At 45.0% G+C, this 21,130-nt stretch overlaps 1 protein-coding gene across 1 annotated transcript in view; it reads left to right on the top strand.

Annotated features, from left to right (window-relative positions):
• Positions 1-713: 713 nt before the first annotated feature.
• The window catches only part of ITGA2 (integrin subunit alpha 2), a 109,239-nt gene continuing 88,822 nt past the window's right edge, over positions 714-21,130 (top strand). The window contains exon 1 of the mRNA XM_083153837.1: positions 714-841. Within this exon, the coding sequence (XP_083009963.1) occupies positions 799-841 (43 nt within the window). The 5' untranslated portion in view covers positions 714-798. The remainder of the gene's footprint in view (positions 842-21,130) is intronic.

The following is a 21,130-nucleotide window of genomic DNA, read 5'->3' as shown; positions in this document are numbered from 1 at the left end:
AAAACATTTGACTTCGGCTGGCATCCTACATTGCCACCTAACTCGGGCGGCATTACATTCTGCCAATGGTGTTGCAGCGGTGTTTGTTCGCACGGGGACCGATGTTTGGCGTATGCGCAGCCCCATTTCTGCGCACGTGCATATGCCGGGTGCGTGCGGCCACGGCAAACAGACTTTTCGCTAGGTGGACGCACCCAAGGCTGCGGCTGGGGCCTAGCGTTTCATCTGCGTTCCCATGGTTATCGGCCCATGACGTTGGTGCCGGGGCGGGCAGCATCGCTAGATGTCAGCTGCCTGTCCACTTCCTCCCGAGGGTGCATGCCTGAGACCTGAGAGTCACTTAGATATGCGTGCAAGTTCCACGTCATTCGATGGTCGGCGACCAAGGGTGTGAATTCGCATCCGAGCGAATCAACCAGAATAAACCCCAATGACCGTGGACACTGTCTACCTATCATCAACACTGTGAGTCATTGAAAGTTCTACAGTATGTATGAGTGTTGGCACTGCATTCCTCAGGACTGCACACAGTGGGCACAGCATGTGCCAGCCTGATTGTGCAGGGAGGAGAGGCAGCGAGTAGTGTAGGCTGCGATTTGCTGACTTAAGGGTAGTCATTGTGAAACTAGTCCTCATGGCCCCTCCCCAGGCCATTCACTGCTCCCTTGTATATAAAGGCTCCGTCTATCTAGGAAGCCTGTGCTGCTGTTAACTCTCTGCTGGGCTGCTGGCTTCCAGGATATATATTATAGTGCATGTAACAAGTTTATACACTGTGTGACTTTACTGGCTTTTACCATGGACAGGAGAAAATGCATTTCTTTGCTGTTGTTAATCCAAGGTAATCTACTTTAATATTGAATTACTGTATGATAACATTGCAGCTATGCCTCACTCATTGTATGGTGTAGTGTACTGACAGTGCTACTACTGCTCTATTACAGTGTCTCTGTGTACTTATACTTTTCATGCATTCATGTAGATAATTGCTGAGCAGATGATATCTGTGGCAAGTTTCTTATTGCCATTTACTAAAGTGTATACACAAGTAGTGGTACTCTGGATACCTGCACCTATTTTACATGTGCACAGTATGACTTTTACAGCTGCATTTTTTAACCCTTTGATTGCCAACATTCGCGCGAGATGTGCAAAATATCCGCTATAAATGCCGCCGTCGTTGACATTTGTTATATACATTCAAATAAAAATGTTGTGTAAAAAAAAAAAAAAGATTATATTTCCTATATAAGGTAAACATTACAGGACATTAACATGAACGAAAATGTTTACTTGGCAATTTTCACACCCATTTTGACAAACGCGCTTGGTACTCAAAGGGTTAAATGTTTTGTTTTACATTGATGTCGTTTTTTTTTATTATTATTATTACATTGCAAATACAGCATGTGTTACAGACTGATGTTATTCTATCGCTAGCAAGTAGATTCATTTATTTAATGCTAGTTAGAAATGTATGCATTAATATATTTGTTTTATGAGGATGATATATTATATCATACAGTACATATAAGATTATTATTATTATTATTATTGCTGTTTTTGTTTTAGTTGCAGTGGTTGTTGTTGTAGGGCTATAGGAAGTAGTAGTGTTACTACTGTAGCATTATAAGTTAACCCTTTATTTCTATAACATTATTAGTATCTACTGCTTTATCTGTATTCTGTGTAGATTTTGTTACACACAGTCAGTCCCTGTCTCAGTCTGGACACTATCCCCTTTGATGTTGGGTTTTCCAGAGACCCTCTTCTAGACCATATTATCTGCAGATCCATGTTACCGGCCCTTGTTTGGGGCTTAGGTCAGATAGTTGACCTCTAAATCACATCAAAAGGAAAGTGACCATCAGGCTTGTAAAACTGAAGCGGAAAGTTGTCCCTCTGTATTATTTCCTCTTCCAAGGTGACCATAAATAAAATAACCCACAGATACCAATGGAGAACATTTGTTGCACTTGCTCATTAAAATGACTGCGCAGAAAAGAATTTGTGTCACTTTGATTTACTGAGCACGTTTAGCCTCACTGATCATTTTATAGTCTTTTTAAAGTCAACAATATTTTGGCATAGTGTTCTGTAAAGGGCACGGCTAATGAAAATCTTAGCAAACAACTAGTCCTGTGCCAGTGATTCAGGCAGGCCACCGAAGCTGACCTCACAGAGCTGTGTGACTTCAACACTTCCTGGAGTGTTGTCATAGGACCAAAAAACTATAGGGGCGCAGGTCCAGGTCTCCTGGATCGTAGGGAGTTTTGACATTGGATTCCCACAGTTGTGCTCTTTAGGTGACATAATGACAATGGCTGGGAGCCTTCCTAAAAATAAAGTACATTATTAGCATTGACATTTTACAGCAATGGGACATATGGGTTCAACTCTGCATGGGTTCCATGCTTGTATTGTTTTCCTTACAGTAATAGATGGTAACGGTGGCTTCAGTGGTGGAACTGTGGCACAGTCCAAAATTCAAATAGTGGAGCCCAAACGCTGCTGAACGTCACTGGCCAGGAGTTACTGGCAGTTGGTGTGGTCACTTATTGAATTTTGGACAGTGCCTCACCACCGAGTAATGTATACTAATCTGACATTATAGATTGTAAGCTCCACTGGGAGAAAGACTGATGTTAATGATTTATGCTGCAGCGGTCAGCAGCTGTGTTGATTTTGTAATCACATGGTGCATAGTCCCACCCCCTGTCATGTTCCCCTTAGCCCAACCCCCAACTCTGATAGGCCTGCTACAATCACGTGTCCCACAGTAGTGACTGATACCCCATTGATGGTTCAAACTATTGATAGTTTTCCATCAGTGGTTTCTTGGGGCATCCAGATGGCTGACAGACAATGTCTAGATCGACAGTCAATAGTCAATCACAACATATGGTCTATATACATATGTTTGACATAGTCAAAGGTCAACAAGCAAAAGGTCAACATGGCACTGTTTGACCCATGAAGAGGTCAACTTTTTTTTTTTAACTTTTCCTGCTTTACCATTCACATGGACTCCAATTAGGAACGGTAAAGTGCCCCAAAGCGTGGTGAGCAAAGAGACACATGTGAGGGGATGCGGTACACAAAAATGATGAAAACCGCAAGTTGACATTTCCACGTGTCGACTTTTTTCTCGTGTCAACTTTTTTTCCAGTGCTGACCTTGTGCATGTTGACCTAGACATTGTCTGTGAGCTATACCACACCTCTGCCATCAGGGTAAGTTACTGATGGCACGATTGGTGGGCACCGTTGATGGCGATCCCTAGATCAGTGGAAATGGCTTAACTCCGTATAAAGAAGTGTAATATGTTCTGTAGGGATGCATTTACTAAGATGGGAGTTCTATTGAGAATGGGAAGTTGCCCATAGCAACCAAGGAGATTCTTCTTATTATTTATTTAGCACCTTCTAGAAGATAATAGAAAGTATCTGATTGGTTGCCATGGACAACATACCATCTTAGTACATTTACCCTGTAGGCTCTGTATACAATATTAATAACATGTTAATAATCTCAGATAGACTTATCCCAGGGTTGCCGACCCTCCCGGAAATTGCGGGAGTCTCCCGAAAATCGGGTCCTTCCTCCCGGCCCCCGGAAGGGTGGGCAACCCTCCCGGAATCAGGGGGACCCCCACTGAGCCCCCCGATCGTGGCATTTATATGCCGCAATCCGCGGGTCTCAGGGGAGGGGGCGGAGCTAAAACGGCACAATAGTGTCATATTAGCCCCGCCCCCTCCAGGGATATCAGTTATTTAGCTATTTGCCATAATGGGGGCGGGGCTTAATTACGTCACTGTTAAGCCCCGCCCCCAAACCTCGTAATGCAAGATTCCTCTCCGGGCTTCTACCGGAGAGGATTTTTTTAAAGTCCGCAACCCTGACTTATCCTTTACTTATTGAAAAATCTTAAGTGAAAATTATATTTATTTCTGTAACTATAGAGGTGAGAGAGAACAAGCGGAACTAGACAATGATGCAGGATGACAGAACTTGTGGGAGAGCTTACAGTCTACTATAGAGAAGCAGATGCTGCAATGTGACTGTATGCTGCAGGGGTCGCCAGCTGTGTTGATTTAAACCCTTCCCGACAATTGACGTACATTTACGTCATGGTCGGGAAGTACTTCCCGACACATGGCGTAAATGTACGTCATGGCATTTAACTGTCACCGCGTCTATAGACGCGGTGACAGTTTCAACATGTCTGCTGTCCCTGACAGCAGACATGTCCGTGCATGCCCAGGGGGGGCTGCGATGCCGCCCCCCCGTCGGCGATCGCTGTGATTGGCTGTTCAGTGTGAACAGCCAATTACAGCGTTTTCTGTGTCACCGGCGAATAACGTTCGCCGGTGACACGCGATCGGAGGTGATTGGTGCTGTAAAGTACAGCACCAATCACCGCGGGGTGTAAGGGTGACACTGGTGTCACCCCACCTCACCCCGCCCGCCCCCAAAGGCCATGATTGGTCCGTCGGACCGACGGACCAATCACAGCCATGGAGGGGGGTTTAAACTAACGGTGACTGCACTGCAGACGCCATTCCGGTCTGGAATTGCGTGCAGTGCGGTCACCGTGCCTAGCTGCCGCGATATACTGACCAGAACCTTGCAAAATACTTACCTGATCCTTGCAAATATCTTGCCTGCTTCATCACTGCTTGTAGTGTGCTGGATGCTTCCTGGATCCTGTTACTTGTGACTTCCTGTGTTGTGAACTTGTGCTGCTGCAGTGTAATAGCGTTAGTTAGATAGAGAGAGATAGAGAGAGATAGTGTCAGAGAGTGCTATATTTTGTGCTGCTGCAGTGTGATATAGTTATAGAGAGAGAGATAGAGAGAGATAGAGATAGAGAGAGATAGAGAGATATAGAGAGAGATAGAGAGAGAGAGATAGAGAGGCCTAGTGACAGAGAGTGCTATATTTTGTGCTGCTGCAGTGTGATAGTTATAGATAGAGAGATAGAGAGAGATAGAGAGAGATAGAGAGAGAGAGATAGAGATAGTGACAGATTGTGCTATATATTTTTTATATAACTGACTGCTGCCCCCCCTTTTGTGCTGATCAGTATAAATTAACTGATCAGCAACTTTTTGGGGGCGCAGGTTTTTTTTTATATATATATATACCTGTCACTGCTGCTGCTGCAGTGTCATAGAGTGTTAGATAGTGAGAGATAGAGAGAGATAGTGACAGAGAGTGATAGAGAGTGCTAAATTTTGTGTCTGCTGCCCCCGCCTTTTGTGCTGATCACTATATCTGAGGTGATCAGCAACTTTTTGGGGGTGCAGAGGTTTTTTTTTTTTTATATATACCTGCCAGTTGCACTGTCAGTTGCACCAAAGGTTGTGCACCTGCTGCCCCTCACTGGTAATCAGTGTCGCATCACTGATCACCTTTTTTTTTTTTGTGTGTGCTGTGGGGTCTTTTTTAAATTTTTTTTTTACACACACTGTGATTTTGTGGGTGTCCTGTGGCCGCTGTGCGCTGATCAGTGACGTACATCACTGATCATCTTTTTCGGCACAGGGTTGATCTATTTTTTTTTTTTTTGATCAAATTCCTGTTGCCTTTGAGCGCTGTTCAGTGACGGACGTTACTGACCAACATCTGTGCTCAATTTTTGGCGCAGGACCTTTTTTTTTTTTTTTTTAACCCCTTCAATTTTTTTTTTAACCCCTTCAATTTTTTATTTTTTTTTAACCCCTTCAATTTTTTTTTTTTGTATAAAGTATTTTTTTTTTTCTGCACTACATACACACTACACACTACATACCCCCCGGGTTGAAATAAAGTTTGTACCCCCCCCTACACTATACACGTGTTGAAACATTTCACTACCAGTAACACAAAAATAAAAATGGCATCCCAAATGGCATCCCAAATGTCATCCCAGTCATCCAGAAGAATGTATTCAGCGGAGGAGGCATATGCCATGCTTGCTTCTGACTCTGACACAGCCAGTGATGCAAGCAGGGAATTTAAAGGATTCGCCTTAAGCTCCTCTTCCTCCTCTGGTGATGAGGGACCCCCTCAAAGACGCCCCCGTAGAGCAGCTGAGACCCCCCCCCCCAATAATTGATCTCGTATGGACCCCACCACCAGACAATTTTGAGCCCCAGGTTCCTGAGTTTTTGGCCATGCCAGGAATCCAATTTGATTCCACAGGTCTCAGAGAAATTGACTTTTTCAAATTATTTTTCTCTGATGATTTTATAAATTTAATGGTGGACCAAACTAATTTATATGCCCAGCAGTTTATTGCTCAAAACCCCACGTCATCATTTGCTAGGTGGACCCCTGTAGATGCAGTAGAGATGATGACGTTTTGGGGTCTGGTGTTTCATATGGGCATAGTAAAAAAGCCAGAAATTAGGCAATATTGGAGTACAGATGTTCTGTACAGCACCCCATTTTACCGTATGGCCATGCCCCGGGCTCGATTTGAGACGATCCTTAAATTTTTGCATTACAACGATAATGCACAGTGCCCACCCAGAGATGATCCCACCTTTGACCGGCTATTCAAAGTCAGGCCGGTCATTGATCATTTCAGTGCCAAATTTGAAGACATGTACATCCCAGATAAATTCATTTGCATAGACGAGTCCCTTATACATTTTAAAGGAAGGGTTAAATTCCGCCAGTACCTTCCCAGTAAGAGGGCAAGGTATGGCATAAAAATGTATAAGCTGTGTGAAAGCACCTAAGGGTACACTCACAGGTTTAGGGTATATGAAGGGAAGGATTCAAGAATTGAACCGCCAGAATGCCCCCCCTCCCTCGTAGGTGTTAGTGGAAAAATTGTCTGGGATTTAGTGCACCCCTTCCTGGATAAAGGTTATCACCTCTATGTGGATAACTTTTACACCAGCATCCCCCTGTTTAAGGCCCTTGGTTCAAGAGGTACAACAGCTTGCGGTACTGTGCGCAAGAACCAAAGAGGCCTCCCAAAAACGCACATTGCCCAAGTAATGAGAAGGGGTGAAAGCAGGGGAATATGCACCGAAAATATGTTGTTGGTCAAATATAAGGACAAGAGGGATGTCCTTATACTGACAACAATTCACGGAGACAGTACCACCTCCGTCCCTGTACGAGGTACCAGTACCCACACCTCAAAACCTAATTGTATCCTGGATTACAATAGGTACATGGGCGGAGTGGATCTTTCAGATCAGGTACTGAAGCCGTACAGTGCCCTGCGGAAAACAAAAATCTGGTACAAGAAGCTGGCCGTGTATATCATCCAGATGGCACTGTATAACGCTTACGTGCTATTCCGTTCTACCGGCCAGAGGGGGACATTTATGCACTTTCAAGAGGAAGTCATAAAGGGCCTAATATTTGGGAACCAGCAGGCAGAGGGCCCCAGTACTTCTAGTACTGGCCCCCGTATTGTACCAGGGCAGCATTTTCCTGATGAAATCCCCTCCACTGGAAAAAAGGGCAGGACACAAAAAAGGTGCAAAGTTTGCTATAAAAAGGGAATAAGAAAGCAAACTATTTTCCAGTGTGACACTTGCCCCGACAAACCCGGCCTATGTATAAAGGAGTGTTTTAAAATATACCACACATCTATGGATTATTAGGTTCATAATTTCACCGTGCTTCGGGGGTCTTGCTAATGCCACATAGCACCCACCATTCATTCCACCAGAATCTGAGCCGCAAAATCCAAAAATCACTCCTTCCCTTCTGAGTCCTGCCATGCACCCAACTGGTATTTTTTGGTCACATGTGAGGCATTGCCGTACTCGGGAGAAATTGGGGCACAGATTTTGGGGTAGTAGGATTCGATCATATGCGCATATGATGCCAGGTACTAAACTACAAACATCAACTGCGGCTGTCGTCTCCATCGACACAGAAGTGTCGACTTCAGCGGCTCTATTTGTTCATCGCTTTTTACCACAAAGCCATTTCAAAGAAACCCCGTTGTGGATTACAAAAATATTGTCGGGAGATCTTACAGGTGGCATCTACTCCCATAGAACACTGGCACTTTATTCTTCAATTTTGGGATATTAGTACCTGGCATCATATGCGCATATGATCGAATCCTACTGGGACTTGGTAAATATACATATATCAAACCCACCGCTATTTGCACATGTTTTTAGCCTATTTTATATTCATTAATATTGTTATATGTTTTGATTTTGTGTCCATTTAGTCCAATTAATTTCTTTTGTATGGTATGTTTATTTAATAAATTGTTATACGTGTGTGCATAAGGCGCCTACTGGTATTTTCTTCCTTTACCAAACTTCTGTTGGGGGCGGCAACCCCCTTCCAGAGGGCAGCCACTTGCACACAGCACTTTAACCTTGGCCCACAGCGCTCAAAATATACTGCTTTCACAGATTTTGGGGTGCTTTTTCTCCTTCATACCTTCTGAAAATGAAAAATTTTGAGCCAGAACTGCATTTTTGTGTAAAAAAATGTAATTTTTCATTTTCACTGCCCACTTGTATCAAAATTGGTGAAACCCCTGGGGGTTTGAAATGTACACTATACCCCTAGATGAATTCCCTGAGGGGTGTAGTTTGCAAAATGGGGTCACTTGTGGGGGGGTTCCACTGTATTGGTGCTTTGGGGGTCTTGCTAATGCGACATAGCACCCACCATCATTCCACCAGAATTTGTGCTGCAAAATCCAAATATCACTCCTTCCCTTCTGAGTCCTGCCACTTTTTGGTCACACATGAGGCATTGCCGTACTCGGGAGAAATTGGGGCACAGATTTTGGGGTGCTTTGTCTCCTTCATTCCTTCTGAAAATGAAACATTTTGAGCCAGAACTGCATTTTTGTGTAAAAAAATGTAATTTTTCATTTTCACTGCCCAGTTGTATCAAAATTGGTGAAACCCCTGGGGGTTTGAAATGTACACTATACCCCTAGATGAATTCCCTGAGGGGTGTAGTTTGCAAAATGGGGTCACTTGTGGGGGGGTTCCACTGTATTGGTGCTTGGGGGGTCTTGCTAATGCGACATAGCACCCACCAAAATTCCACCAGAATCTGAGCTGCAAAATCCAAAAATCACTCCTTCCCTTCTGAGTCCTGCCATGCACCCAAATGGTATTTTTTGGTCACATGTGAGGCATTGCCGTACTCGGGAGAAATTGGGGCACAGATTTTGGGGTGCTTTTTCTCCTTCATACCTTCTGAAAATGAAAAATTTTGAGCCAGAACTGCATTTTTGTGTAAAAAATGTAATTTTTCATTTTCACTGCCCACTTGTATCAAAATTGGTGAAACCCCTGGGGGTTTGAAATGTACACTATACCCCTAGATGAATTCCCTGAGGGGTGTAGTTTGCAAAATGGGGTCACTTGTGGGGGGGTTCCACTGTATTGGTGCTTGGGGGGTCTTGCTAATGCGACATAGCACCCACCAAAATTCCACCAGAATCTGAGCTGCAAAATCCAAAAATCACTCCTTCCCTTCTGAGTCCTGCCATGCACCCAACTGGTATTTTTTGGTCACATGTGAGGCATTTCCGTACTCGGGAGAAATTGGGGCACATATTTTGGGGTGCTTTTTCTCCTTCATACCTTCTGAAAATGAAAAATTTTGAGCCAGAACTGCATTTTTGTGTTAAAAAATGTAATTTTTCATTTTCACTGCCCACTTGTATCAAAATTGGTGAAACCCCTGGGGGTTTGAAATGTACACTATACCCCTAGATGAATTCCCTGAGGGGTGTACTTTGCAAAATGGGGTGACTTGTGGGGGGGTTCCACTGTATTGGTGCAACATAGCACCCACCATTCATTCCACCAAAATCTGTGCTGCAAAATCCAAAAATCACTCCTTCCCTTCTGAGTCCTGCCATGCACCCAACTGGTATTTTTTGGTCACATGTGAGGCATTGCCGTACTCGGGAGAAATTGGGGCACAGATTTTGGGGTGCTTTTTCTCCTTCATACCTTCTGAAAATGAAAAATTTTGAGCCAGAACTGCATTTTTGTGTAAAAAAATGTAATTTTTCATTTTCACTGCCCACTTGTATCAAAATTGGTGAAACCCCTGGGGGTTTGAAATGTACACTATACCCCTAGATGAATTCCCTGAGGGGTGTAGTTTGCAAAATGGGGTCACTTGTGGGGGGGTTCCACTGTATTGGTGCTTGGGGGGTCTTGCTAATGCGACATAGCACCCACCAAAATTCCACCAGAATCTGAGCTGCAAAATCCAAAAATCACTCCTTCCCTTCTGAGTCCTGCCATGCACCCAAATGGTATTTTTTGGTCACATGTGAGGCATTGCCGTACTCGGAAGAAATTGGGGCACAGATTTTGGGGTGCTTTGTCTCCTTCATACCTTCTGAAAATGACAAATTTGGAGCCAGAACTGCATTTTTGTGTAAAAAAAATTATTTTTCATTTTCACTGCCCAGTTGTACCACAATTGGTGAAACCCCTGGGGGTTTGAAATGTACACTATACCCCTAGATGAATTCCCTGAGGGGTGTAGTTTGCAAAATGGGGTCACTTGTGGGGGGGTTCCTAACTTTTAGCATCTTATGGTGCCTAGAAACCTACATGGTGCCTAAAAAATAATCTCATAAAAAGGAGGCTCCAAAATCAAGTAGGTGCTCCTTCTATTATGAAGCCTGTGGTTTGGTCAACGTGCACACTAGGGCCACATATAGGATATTTATGAAAACAAAAGAATTGGGGGAATCAATTTTTAGTCACATTTCTCTAGTAAAATGTACTGTGTTTCTTAGAAAAATGTATTAAAATTGCAAATCTGCAAAAAAAATGAAATTTTGAAATTTCACCTACACTTTGTTTTAATTCCTGTGAAACACCTAAAGGGTTAACAAACTTCCAAAATGCTGTTTTGAATACTGTGAGGGGTGCAGTTTTTGAAATGGTATCATTTATGGGGGTGTCTCACATACAAGTCCCTCAAAGTCACATCAGAACTGAACTGGTCCCTAAAAAAATCAGTGTTTGAAATTTTCTTGAAAATTTGAGAATTTGCTATTCATATTGTAAGCCTCCTAGTGTCCAAAAAAATTAAAAGGAAGTTGAAATAATGATGGAAACATAAAGTAGACATATGGTCTATGTTAGTTATTAACTATTTTGAGTGGTATGATTATTTGTCTCACAAGCAGAAAATTTAACATTTTGCAAATTGCTAAATTTTCCATTTTTTTACGACATTTTGGTATTTTTCACAAAAAAACACAGACTGTATCGACCCAAATTTACCACTAATTTGAAGTACAATGTGTCACGAAAAAACAATCTCAAAATCACTGGGATAAGTAAAAGCAAAAAAAAGTTATCCCCACTTAAGTGAGACATGTCAGATTTGAAAAAAAGGGCTCTGTCAGGAACGCAAAAACTGGCTCTGTCAGGAAGGGGTTAAGCTGCTGTCAAATGTGAATCTTCGGCCAGATGTGTTTCGTAGGGGAACAGTAAAATGCCATTGTCCAATGCTCTGACATAGGGGCATCTAGTGATATAGACACATCCCTGTGGTCACAAACCCTCGTAGCTACTACAACAAATCTTTTGAAGTTACTGGTTTAAAAATCCCCCATACACTCTGCATTTGTGTCATTGATGACATTGGACACAGGATGAAGCAGTGGGGCCAGACGTATACACACACACTTATTACTAGATCCCATTCACAATTGCAGAACTTCGGGCAGCACCCACCCTATGGAATGCCCTTCCACGCACATTAAGACTTTTCTCCAGCCTCCAAACTTCCCTGAAAATGAACTTCTTCAGGCAGCTTATCATAGTCCAGAACCACCACATAGCCTCCAGTAGCATTTATATCTAATTGCATCCCATCATAACTGTCTTGTAATCTGGTGGGACTGCCATGCTATGGAATCCTATCCTTATGTATCTCTCCTATTATCCCTATAGATTGCAAGCTTGCGAGCAGGGCCCTCCTACCTCTATGTCAGTTTGTATCTACCTACAGGGCCGCCACTAGTAATTTAGGGGCCCGGGACTGACCTTCAGTCCGGGCCCCCACTTCCGCCTCACCAAGAAGTATGCGTCTGGTGGAAAAGGTCAAAGATTTGTTGAGTATGGATTAGAGTTGATGCCAGCCTCAGCAGCATTTAGGAGTGCCCTTTCTACAACTATTCTCCTACATGTTTCTGGTTTGGGTTGAGGCATTCATTCCACACTGAAGTTCAATGGTTCTGTAGTCAGTGGTGGAATTCCAATGTTTCGCTGTCATCTATAGCAGAGATTGAATGATGAAGTGTTGGTCCCACCACCCTGCATGTCACACAGCCCACCACCCATCTCTGATGGTCCTGCTACAATCACATAGTAGTGATACCCCATTGATGGTTCAATCCATTGATGCTTTTACATCAGTGGTTTCCTGCCATCAATGTAACTAACTGGTCTATTTGATGGCCATCCCTAGATCAGTTGTAATGGATGAGTGGTTGGTATATTCTGAATTCAAAATGCCCTATGAAAACATTGTCTCTCCTCCTGCTAAGTAGCCCTCAAAGGTGGGATGTCTCAGTCAGACCTCTTGCTGACAGTTGATAGCTTAGGTTAAGCGTTTTTACATTGTACTTATTTACTTAGTAGCGGAATAGGCAATGTGCCATTCAATCATTGGGAGATTATGGGCCAGTCCTCTGTGTCACATGACTCCTATGGAACTATGTCCTGGCCTCTTTGTCAGTCAATGAGACTGGCGGTTATGTCAAGGTTTGCACAATACCTTTAAATCTAATTATTTATTTATTTATTTAGGACAAGCGGCGGCCATTTATTTATTTACGATGACTTACTAAGCTCTTTGATTGTATGAAGAAAACCGACATGTTTGAAATGCTTAAAATGTTACTGTAGGAAAAAGATGACTTTTGGAAATTGCATAAACACTGGAGGTTGTTTACAATGCAGAAATGTGCAGACACAATGCAAAAATGGCTAATTCCGGGATACACTAAATAAATCCTGCACTGGCGCTGAATGCCTGGGCACACCTGCATTTTCTCTGGCACTGCCAGAAAAGTCTGGTTACCACCCCCTAAATGCCGGCTTTGTACAATCGCCCTGCCAATGGCCAGCGATTATATCGCAGGAGTACTATGGGCCGTACGCATGTGCGGTCTATCGATTATCACCCAGCCTGCAAATTCAGAGCAGTGCAATAAGGTCTGAGCTAGACCCAATGGAGGTCATTCTGGTTGACTTGCAAAGCTGCTAAATTTGCAGCTTTGTGTCACCCTTGTACGGGAAGAGGGTGGGCAGCTGACATCCAGTGATGTCAGTTGCCCACCCCCGGCACCCACATCATGGGCGAATTACCATGGGAACACCAAGTATTCCCAAGGGCACGACCCATTTCCGCCGCCCCACTCACCCCGCCTGCACTGCTCCATGCGAACAGGCCAGCGACTATGCAAGTCTCCACATCCGTTTGCACAGATGGCCTGCACCTGCGCATGTGCAGCCCATCACCATCGCTCCCCGTTGCAAATTCACAATGGCAGTATGAACCAGAATGACCTTCCATATCTCATCATAGATCATAAAGGGCCTTATTCTAGTTCACTCTTTCTGACAAAACCCTTCTTAGATGGACAAAACCATGTGCACTGCAGGTGGGGCAGATGTTACTTGTGCAGAGAGAATTAGATTTGGGTGGGGTTTTACTTCAAAGTGAGATCTATATTGCAGTGTATAAATAAAGCAGCCAGTATTTACCCTGCACAGAAACAAAATAACTCACCCAAATCTATTTCTCTCTGCACCACCTGCAGTGCACATGGTTTTGTCTATCTAAGAAGGATTTTGTCAGAAAGAGTGAACTAGAATAAGGCCCACAGTTACCACGTTACAGCTGCTGCCATATCTTGGCTCTCACTTGTTCTAACACCACCGAAATCCATTTGTCATTTGTGGCTGTTCCTAGGACAGAATGCAGCAGGTATGTGACCTAGTTATACCGCGCAGGTACAAGAAACAGGGATTGGCTGTAACTTTGGGCCCTGCAGCTACATATATTACCATTGGCTGATAATGGCTTCATGAATTCCCTCTGTGTACAATGCACAATATGTTTTGCTCTGCCCAGTAAAAGGGAATAAGGATAGTATATTTATCTGTAGGAAGGTGAAATGTACAAACTGTTATTATCCGTGTGCTCATAGCTGAACGTGCAGCAACAGACCCATCCCTGGCGCATACCTGCCTAAAAGGGAAGGCGGAAAACAAATTCTGCATGTACTCAGTGGCTGTCTGGCTGCCCTCCATGCAGAGCCATTGCCCATGCTTGTCTGCTTGTCATCTCCATAGAAATGATGGAATGTATGGCTGCGGGGTGCGAGGTCACACACATGTACTGGGAGCTGCTGTGTCATATTCTCTTCTGCTCAGTGCAGCAGCCTGCCGTGCACATCCCTGTACAGTAATCCTGCCTCTATTATCCCACTCACCAGGCAGACTCATTAAAACTGTTTATAAAGGGCCCATTCACCCAGTGTGTCGCCATTTCCAGTTAGTGTTATGGGACTGGATGCCTGACCCCGGCCAGCAGAGATGTCATTAAGGGTTCTAGACTGATGTATCGCAGAGATAAAGTAACTTTTACTGTCACATCTGCTCCACAATTCTACACTAGGTACAACCTATAACTAAGGGGGGCTGGGCATGGAATGTTTATAGAAAGTTGTTTTATAGATAGGAAAATAGCCCTGTCACCATAAGGAGAATCTTAAGGGGCATACACACGTAGAGATCTGTGCTAAGCAATTTTGCTAAGCAATTTTGCTAAGCAATCTGACTAGATTTTGACTGCATGCACTGACTTAGTTAGCAAGAGATATTTAATCACTGGAGCATACACACAGAGAGATCTGTGCTTACTTTCTAAGCAATCTAGTCAGATTGCTTAGAAAATAGCACAAATTTGCTCCAGTGTGTATGCCCCTTTACAGTCATCATCCAAGCATTCCAGACAGGATGTGCCACGTGAAATGTACAGTCCTGCTGTGTGTTTACTCACACGGCTCTGTATATGGAGATCCAGTCTGTAGGGGGGGATATCATGTTACCATAGAGATAATGATGATTTGCAAAGTGGGGCACTGGAACATTGCAGAATTTGAACTGGAGGGAACTGTAATGTCGCATGCAGCAGCCCAGTGAGGGCAGAGCAGGTCCTCACTCAGCAGGTGTTGGATGCATACCTCCCAGTGGCCCTTATTCTGGTTGGTGCGGTCGAGCCGCATATGCGGCTCCGACCGCACCAGACGAATCCCCGCCCACCCTACGGTTCGCCACGGCCGTCCGTACACGGACGGCTGGCGAACCGCACGAAAATGGTGGAGGCGTACGCCTCCACCATGCTGGGAGCTGCCCCCTGCATTCGATGGTCGTCGACCATCGAAGGCAGGTCCGCACGCCGCGGCAGCTCCCGCAAGCTGAGACCACACGGACAATCGTCCGTGTGGTAGCTTGTATGGGGGCTGAAAGCTGACATCCGGCGACGTCAGCTTTCCGCCCCCATGAGTGGCGTCATGCCCTCATTAGCATGCGTACGCCCCGCGTTTGCATGGGAACGCCCATGAAACGCGGGGCGTACACATAGGGAAATGAGGGCATGATGCCTCTCACGCCCCTATACGCCCCCTTTGCGGCGGACGAAATACGTCTGCGGCGAAGGGGGCTGCACATGCGCAGATTGACCTCTGCGCATGTGCAGTGTCAAAACATCGGCGGTACGGCCGCACGCGGGCCGTACCGATCCGATTAGAATAAGGGCCAATATTTAGTAGAGGGGGTTCAGGACACGTCATAGTTGCCTCCCCTCCTGCATTCTGCAGGAGACTCCCTGAAATAACAGCAATCTCCCTCTCTCCCTCATAAGTCTAGCAATCTCCCTCATGTCATCTAGCCCACATTACACTGTTACATGTTTGGGGGGAAAAGGGTAAAAAAAAAAAAAAAAGAAGAGCGATATTTATTTGGATTAAAGTAATTTTAAAATATCCTCTCAGATGTAGCAGTACACACCCACAATTCTAGGTGCCACTTTCACAATTTCTATTCACAATCTCTCCATATATGGAACTAGACACGCCCTTTGGGTGGAGCATTACACGCCCCTCAATGGGGCACTGTGCAAAATTATACTACCAACTGTAATCTCCCTGAAACTAGTTTTCAAAAATAGGCAAGTATGGGACACGTGCATCACGTGTCATGGCCAATGCTGTGTGACCCGCTGGCTATGCCCCCAGCCCCTCTGCCTCTTTGAACAGATGCGGTGCGCATGCCTAGAGTGTCTATCCCCCGACGCTCTGTTTAGAGCTGCGGCAGGCAGAGAGGACTCCCCCAACTGTCGTCCCCCCCCCACACACACACACACACCTCAGAACACTGCCGGGACCATTCCAAAAAAGGAGGGAGGTTGGGAGGTATGTGGATGGAACAGGAGGGTATGGGTCCCACTGCCCCCCCCCCCCCCCCTACATCTCCATGCACTGGCCACACCCCCTCCAAGTTCCTGGGCCCGGCACAGCTGTCAGCACCAGGGGGCACTGTAATGTGGTATAATATGAACTGGTAACACTGTGGGGGAAAGTTACTAAGATGGGGGTTCTATTTCACATAGGATGTTGCTACGGGCAACTAATCAGAATCTACTTATTTATTTAGCACCTTCTAGAAGATAATAGATATGGGGATGGGGAAGGAATTCAGCGGTGGGGATGGCGGACATTCGGCATCTATGGGTTCGCTAAGCAATGAACAACTGCTGCTTAACGAGCCTTACTGAATCACCTCCATCATTTGTTATGGTCATTTATAGACAATACAATAGAAATGAAGGGAGGCCTTTATCATGTAAGCTTAATAGAGCATCGACATCACGTACTGTCTTGCTGAGATGTGTATGATGGGCACTAGCAGCGGTGTGTTAGACTAGCTGGATAGTAATCAGCCTCCCTCCTGTTTGTCACCATACTGTCAGCACCGCTATAGCTCATTCCTTCCCTGTCCTGAATTCCCCTTCTCTCTGCTCCACATGTTGCTGGGACATGGGAGAGGGACCGAGTCATTATCAGTTTCACTCTTTCCTACCGCGAGTGGAACAGAAGCTTGAGGGACAACAATACACTTCACGGCTGCAACAGATATACATCTGCTGATTTATTATCAGTTACTTATATATCGCACACATATTCCGCAGCACTGTACACATATGCATCCTCCAAGTGTGGTGCTGCAAGTGTGGTGCTGCAAGTGCGGTGCTGCACTGAAGTGCTGTCAGTCAGGCTGTGATGTCATGTTTGTTAAAGCGTCAGTTAGCTACATGCATCAGTGTAACAATATATGATGCAATAACAATGATTTTCTACCAAATTAAAATCTTTATAGTAATAAAAATGTCACCTTGGAGGGATATAAATCATAAGATAAACAGTGGCCAGGTCTACAGTCAATAGGTCGACACCAGAAGGTCAACATGTACAAAGTCGACATTGATTAAAGGTCAACACAAGCAAAATGGCGTTGTGGAAGCGGTCGACGTGGGTTTCTCGTTTTTTTGGGGGGTATTGTTGACACCTGAGCTCATGGACGCCCTATTAGTGTAGTGCATTCCCGCACATGACCGATCTGCTCACCATGCATAACTCCAGGTGCCTGGCTCCACTACCGGTACAGAAGTCTGGGTGGGGGGCATTGACGGGTGTGGGGAGGTGGGCCGGGGAATTTGCCTATGGGAACGACCATCCTTGAGAACGCTGAGCGTTTTCATGGTAATTCATCAATGATGCAGGTGTGGGGGGTGGGCACCCATGTCATCGGTGCCCCCTTGCACGGGGCGCCCGCAGATCAGAGACATCATAGAGGTGACTCAGATCTGTGAGTGCTGAAGAAATCAGTCCATGATCGCTGACCACTGAATGATTTCTCCCCCGCACCCAAGGCTGCAAATGGATGATTTTGCAAATAATCCATTCGCATGCCTGCAGGGGTTCGGGGGAAGGGCGGGCATCGGTGCAGGTGGTGGGCGGGGTCTGGGGGACTCGTAAGGCTGCGAAATTGGCAGCCTTGCGAGTAAACTAGAATAAGGACCATATTCCACAGAGAATAGTTGAACCATTACATCAGTCCCTGACCCAGTGGAGGAATAGAAACAGGCTGATCGGGGCCAGAGCTGATCACACACCTTCCCATACTGACACTCCCAGAAAATGGGCCGTTACCACCTGCAAACACCGGCTTCCTGTCAATAAACAGGGCAATGATCGTTCACATCCGCAGTCTATTGGTTATCGCCCGGCCTAATAATTACCCCCTGAGTTTGAGAAGCTGTGATTTAAATACATAATTAACATTTCCACCAGCAGCCATCCTGAGATGAAGATAGGGATACAGGATTGCACTGCGATCATTGGAACGTTTCCACCGAGGAACCCTAGCAAAACCTTCTGTTGTCACTGTCTACATCAGCTGCTGGAGGCAACGGAAACAAACAATAACATAGCGATATTGGGGTCTAAAAAAGGCATTTATGAGTTATGCGCCCTTTGATACAAACACCATCAGCCTCCAGAGCTGCCCAATACTTTTCATTGAGGAAATTGAGAGAGAGAGTGTTGAGTAAGAACGACCACATGATACCATATGTTTTCCCAATCACAGTATAAATTAGTGTTATTATGTGGTGTTAAAAGGCCCCAGTGAGGTTTCCTGCCGTCTAAAGGCAGCCGGGATCCGTACTTTAATAACTTCCTGTACTTCCACCCTGGAACTATCTGTTTGTGGTTAATCATCAATCGTCTATTTTTTTTATCTACTCATTTGCATTTATACTTTTTGAAATAATAGTTAAAAGTCTTAAACCCTGTTGTATAGTACATAGTAGTCTTCTTCTTTACTATGGCCCTTATTCTGATTGATGCGGATATTCCCGAATTCTTACGGTGCGGTCCGCACGCCACGCTGTGCTGCCGCGTGCGGCCATCGTCCGTAGAAACGCCCACGTGTCCTCCGCATTCGGACGGACTCACTCTTTAAGAACAGGGCGTGTTTACGGACGACATACAAACCATGCGTGTGCGGGGGAAACACTCAGATTCTGCACGGTATTACAGAGTATGCACGGGAATACCGCATCCGAACGGATGGCAAGCGGTCCGTCCGCACGGAAGTGGTGTATTTACGCAAAACTACCCACTATTATGTCTATTCTGCAATACATCACATGACCCACTTATTCAATTACCTATCCTCATAAAAAAATGTTTATTTGGAATTGGAATCAATTATATGCCAATATATCCTTACAACCATGCCTAACACATGCATTGCACACATTAACCCTTACAGCAATTGAAGTGCAATGGTTTCAATTAAAGCACTGACAAGCGTCCTATTAGTGAGTAATGAGTAAAGGAGTCGATTGTATTGGGTTCAGGTGTTAATGCTTGTAGTCATTAGGCGTTCCGTTCGCCTACCGCAAGACCGAGTGGTTTCCGCAAAGCAATACTTGACTTATGGACACCGCACATTTCTATCGGTTTTGTTCGCGTGCATTCGGAGTGCTATCCGAATGCACGCCCCCCAACATAAGTGTACTCCCCCGTGTCCGCCCATGTTTCCTCCCAGTTTTGCCCACTTTTAAACTACGCCCATGTGTCATTCCGCATGACGCCCATAATACGCCCATATTTCCAGACTGATTGCGGTGCACAGTTTTGTACGGGATTTGGCCGAACAGGTACGGAGTCAATGCGTGGCACATGCGCGTTGCGTTCTCCACGCATGCGCAGATGCCGTAAAGACGCTATCCGAAAGTATGCGGAAAAGTACGCATCAATCAGAATAAGGGCCTATATATTGCAGGGTCACCTACCCTCCCAGAAAGGCCAGAATGGTCTCCCTCACGGCCCCCCGGAAAGGTGGGCAATCCTCCCGGATACCAGCGGACCCCCACATTTCCCCGGTGGCAGAGTTTTAAATTCCCACGATTCATGGCTTTTTGGCGGAATATGCAAATCGCACCAATTTAGCCCTACCTCCTCCTTGGAGACCCGCAAATTGCGGAACTTGCATTACTGGGGGCAGGGACAAATGATATCTCCAGCAGGCCCCGTCCTCAGTCTCCTCTCCAAGGTTCTCAGGGAGAGGAGACTGTAAAAGTCGGCAAACCTGGCTCAGAGAATTTGATAATAATGACTTGCACAGACCAAAGTCAATAATTTTCCTCTCAGAAGTTCCTACTATAGTTACTGCTACATACTGTACCTTTACTACCAGCACTCTGACTGAGAGATTAGGGACAGGGGTCATGCCGGATGACTGAAATGACCCCCACGAAGAAAAATCTTATTTCGATGTCGGAGAAACGACCGTTGGGATTCCGACGGTCGGTAAGTTATGCCATGTCCAGCCACGTTATAGAGGAAACACTGATATCACTGTCCCATGTCTAAATGATTTCCGCTACACTGCCATGTACAATGAGTGGGACATACTGTAGCTCACAACTTTATTTGACTGATAGTCCAGGCCAACAGTCAATAGTTAGACATGCACAATGTCGACACAGACAAAACTTTTGACACAAGCAAAAGGTTAACATGAGTTTTTATGTTTTTTTCTTCATTTTTTAATGGAACTTTTTTATACATCCACGTGGACTACAATTGGGAACGCTATAGCGAGCAAAGCAGTACACTAACTGGGGGTCTATGTGCTCAACATTAACATAAAAAAACATGAGAAATTCACTCCAAACTTTTCAAGTGTTGCCATTTCTTGCGTTGACCTTTTTTGATTTTGACCTTTTTTCCAGTGTCGAACTTTTGCATGTCGACTTATTGACTGTCAACCTAGACACTGTTGACCCTATGATCCATACCCCTAACAACTGTGGGCCAACAAATTAGGACTGTCCTTCGGAAAATGAGATGGTTCGGAAGTATGTACTGTAATGAGAAAAGGAATACCAGGGGCATTGTGCAGAGAGACAATACCTTTGTAAAATACACCATAGATTAAGCAAACTTTAGTGAAACGTGCGTCGGCGTACCGCTGCGCACTAATTTAATTGATTTGGGAAATATACATTATTTGAA

This window comes from Crinia signifera, chromosome 1 (genome assembly GCF_055691185.1).
Source record: "Crinia signifera chromosome 1, ASM5569118v1, whole genome shotgun sequence".
In the NCBI taxonomy this organism is placed as follows: Eukaryota; Metazoa; Chordata; class Amphibia; order Anura; family Myobatrachidae; genus Crinia; species Crinia signifera.
This window is presented reverse-complemented; position numbering and strand designations above follow the sequence as displayed.